This window comes from Helianthus annuus, chromosome 1, assembly GCF_002127325.2.
Source record: "Helianthus annuus cultivar XRQ/B chromosome 1, HanXRQr2.0-SUNRISE, whole genome shotgun sequence".
Classification (NCBI taxonomy): domain Eukaryota; kingdom Viridiplantae; phylum Streptophyta; class Magnoliopsida; order Asterales; family Asteraceae; genus Helianthus; species Helianthus annuus.
In genome coordinates, this window is record NC_035433.2 from 146,813,931 (window position 1) to 146,817,520 (window position 3,590).

General features: G+C 39.3%; 1 protein-coding gene across 3 annotated transcripts; it reads left to right on the forward strand.

Annotated features, from left to right (window-relative positions):
* The first annotated feature begins 1,214 nt into the window (after positions 1-1,214).
* Positions 1,215-3,002, forward strand: LOC110940902. 3 transcript variants are annotated; one of them, XR_004864299.1, is made up of 3 exons: positions 1,215-2,189; positions 2,273-2,412; positions 2,504-3,002. XR_004864299.1 is itself a non-coding variant. In XM_022182471.1 (3 exons), exons 1-3 carry the CDS (start codon positions 2,073-2,075, stop codon positions 2,744-2,746), a joined length of 489 nt encoding a protein of 162 aa, XP_022038163.1. In that variant the 5' UTR covers positions 1,215-2,072; the 3' UTR covers positions 2,747-3,002. The 3 variants fall into 3 exon arrangements, 1 of the variants encoding a protein (XP_022038163.1); XR_002593665.1 differs by having other exon boundaries at positions 2,273-2,375; XM_022182471.1 differs by having other exon boundaries at positions 2,273-2,401.
* Positions 3,003-3,590: the final 588 nt, after the last annotated feature.

Sequence of the window (3,590 nt, forward strand, 5' to 3'; positions counted from 1 at the left end):
AAAAGGCTGAACTTAGAAATATTCTAAGTGTCGCACGAGAGTCCGAGAATCACTCCGTGACAGTATGGTAGCTTAAATATAGTAGAGGACACTCGGGTAGCTTAGAAAGTATAAAAGAACCTTCGTGGTGAATGTAATTGTAGCATAGGATATTTAGGCAGTCTTGTATACTATTAGGGAAGTTTGGGTATCCTCGGGAGACTTAAATCGTTGTATACGACCTTTGAGAAACCTCAAGAGCGATGTGAGACCTTCAGGCATGGTTGTAAAAATTCCGACTAGGTGCCGATTAATCCCCGATTAATCGCTAGTCCCCACCCCGCCGCCCGATTAGCGACTAGCGATTACTACAACACTGCCTTCAGGTAGCCTAAATAGTTATATCCATGTAGAGGACCTTTGACAACTTCGTAGTTGTGAGGACCCTTTTTGCACCCACTGGACTAAAATGGCAACAATGTAACTTTTTTGCACCCACAGGTGAAAAAATGAAACCTTTAGACCAAACTGGCAAAATGACTCAAACCACAGGGACTAAAATGGCATTTAACTCTAGCTAAAAATTTACTTTAAACATACTAATGTGTCACCAAACATGTAACTTGTTTCACTTGAGCGACCTTTTGGTTGCACAAATGAAAGCCTTTTTTACCCTCCTACAAACAATTCTTTGTAACTAACATGTGGTAACTGAGCCGAGTCATTCATAGTTCAAAGTTAAAAAATATAAAGTCGAGCCAATCACCGTTCACCCAAATTTTTGTATAGTTAGTGGGATGTAATTCTTTGTACCTCATCAAAGAAACCAAGAGTTGAGGGGTGTTCACCGATGGAACACGACTTTCCCGGTGCCACATTTGCATTTTTGAAGGGATCTGGGGGAACCCGCAAACACGGGTGGCAGTGTTTCCGGTCTGGTACCACAACTGTCTCTCTCTCCACACACAAACGCAATATCTCTCTCATATCCTTTCTAGAGTAACTAGTCCCTGGTCATGATAACCGAAATAGTGGCACATGACATTAGATTGAATCCTTTATTAATATTATATTAGATTCATTGACATACATGGTTTAATAAATTAATATAAGCTAGGGCTATAAATGCTTTTTTTCAAATCTTTTTTATTTTTAATATATAAAATTGGTAATTATCTCATAAAAACATTTTAAATTAATAATATTATTAAGATAGAAAGGTAATACAACTAACATATAAAATAGAAGAATAAAGGTAAGGTCTTAAGGTCTAATTTTAATTTTAAATTAAATAAATTGGTAATCCTACTAAAACTTGTCAATTTTTACGCTAAGTGACGTTACTTGCGGTTTGATATAAACTTGACAAAAGTGGTAATTTACTCTTGAAACAAATACAGAGGAGGAATATGAAGAGAATTCGGATTAGTGGACTATAAATACAATACAATACAAAACACTCAGAGGGAAGAAACAAGTAAAAAAAGCCCTAGAATTAGAATGGATTCATCGGAATCGGAGTCTGCAAAGATAGTCCTTTCCATAGACGATCTCCTGATGAAAATCTTAGCCGGATTACCTCTACATCCCTACGCCTGTTCAAATCTGTCTGTAAGCGATGGTTATCCCTCATCACCGATCCTACCTTCAATGCCCTCCGCACCAGAACCCCTAACGCCGATCACCCTAAAGGTTTGTTATTCCAACTACAATCGTCATCTTCTGTACTTGTATACATCTCATTCCAATTGGATGCCCCTCCTACTCGTTTGATAAGATTCCCTTACGCCACAAATTCGCAGCGATACTCCTATTGTATAACGACCGCCCTGATAAGTTATATGTATACAACCCAACCATAAATCAGTGTAAGTTGCTTCCCCTGCCCCATGTTTGGGTACCAAACAGATCCCTTAAAGCTATGGCAATAGCTTTTGATCCTCCAATCTCACAACACTACAAGCTTGTCTACGCTCACCAAGATTTTACTAGGCCTGGTACACCTGTTCATGTAGAGATTTACTCGTCGGAAACAGGCGTTTGGAGGGCTTGTGAGCGGACTTTTCAGCTAATATCTTTTGTAGCCTTTGATCATGTGTAAGTTAGAGGACTTCGACACATGCGCGCACGAGAATGTGTGTCAAAATGTGTTCTGGATTATACATGGATCGCCTATGCTAAAGACCTTGGCAATTACCAATTGTGCTTATGTAAGTCTGTTATTACTTTTTACTAGGGATTAGTTTTTTACTTTATTATTTGTGGTTTGTGACAAAGTTTACATTTTTATCAGGTACCATCGGCTGCGCCACTACCCGAGTCCCTAAACTTGAAGGTGTTGGAGTTTAGTGACGTTGTGTACCATGGATTAATGCCTGTGTTTCAACTTTTGGAAGGTTGTCCCAATTTGGAGCATCTTTGTGTAGGACAAGTGTATATCCTGCTGTTTTTTTATTTTTATTTTTTAAAACTGATCTGTTAAACTTTCTACCAGCTGACTCTGTGTTTGACCTGTGTTAAACAGCTTCGACAGTCTGAGTGGGACGCAGATGTATCTCCGCCGAGATGCATGGTGGATAGAATGAGGACGGTGGAGCTTAAACGCCATCGTGAGGAGGGGAGTGCAGCGTTTGCGTTGGCAGAGTATGTCTTGCAGCATGCTAACCGGCTGAAGAAACTCTTGATCACATGCGTCGAAGACATGCCACAACAAGATGTGGTGAGGATGCGTAAAGGACTGACGGAGGGCTCAATAGAATCCATGTGAGACGCAGCTGACCCGTTCATGTTCATCATTAGATGTTGACCACGAGTAGTCAATACTAACCCTCCAAGATTACCAACACCAGGACTGTTCATTAGGGGAGTTAAGTCATTTACACCTCATCTAAATTCTCAAAATTACCCTTTTGCCCTCCCACATTCTGACTTTTCTTCCCATTTCCACTGTTTGGTTGACTGTTATTCTTTGATGAAGTTGAAATTCTCTTTTAGAAATTACATATATAGAAATCTTAAAAGCTTGTGATCATTGTAAGTGATCAGAAACACAATGAACTTTTTTCCTTTTTAGAAATTACATATATAGCTTTGGTCGAAGATGGTGCATGTGAGATAGCGGTTATCATGTTTGTTGTTTGCAGCTATTCAAGCGTTGACACATTTTAGATTATCAGAGTGATTCAATAGATAACATATTTTAGATTATCAGATGATCGGATCACTGCATTAAGATTAGCGGAAATGCCCACATAATGTAACAAAACAGTGTTGCAACATAGGGGTGCATCATGTGCAGGCTGTTTTAAACCAACTGTGTGCATAATCCTCGATGGCGGTTTGGGTATTATATATGTTTGTTTTGATTATTAAATGGTGATGTGTTTCTGTTGGTGCATATGTCTGTCGACTTCGTCTTGTATCGAGTCTTGTATTAGTCTAGTTAGATCAGGGCACGTAGAACGAGAAAATGAGAAATATGTAGTTTAGAGGTATTTCGCACGAAATGAGAAACTGCCATTTCGCGCGAAATGAACTGGTCATTTCGCATGAAATAGTCATTTCGTGTGAAACTGATTTCGCTTGGACAGTTTCGTGCGAAATAGCCATGC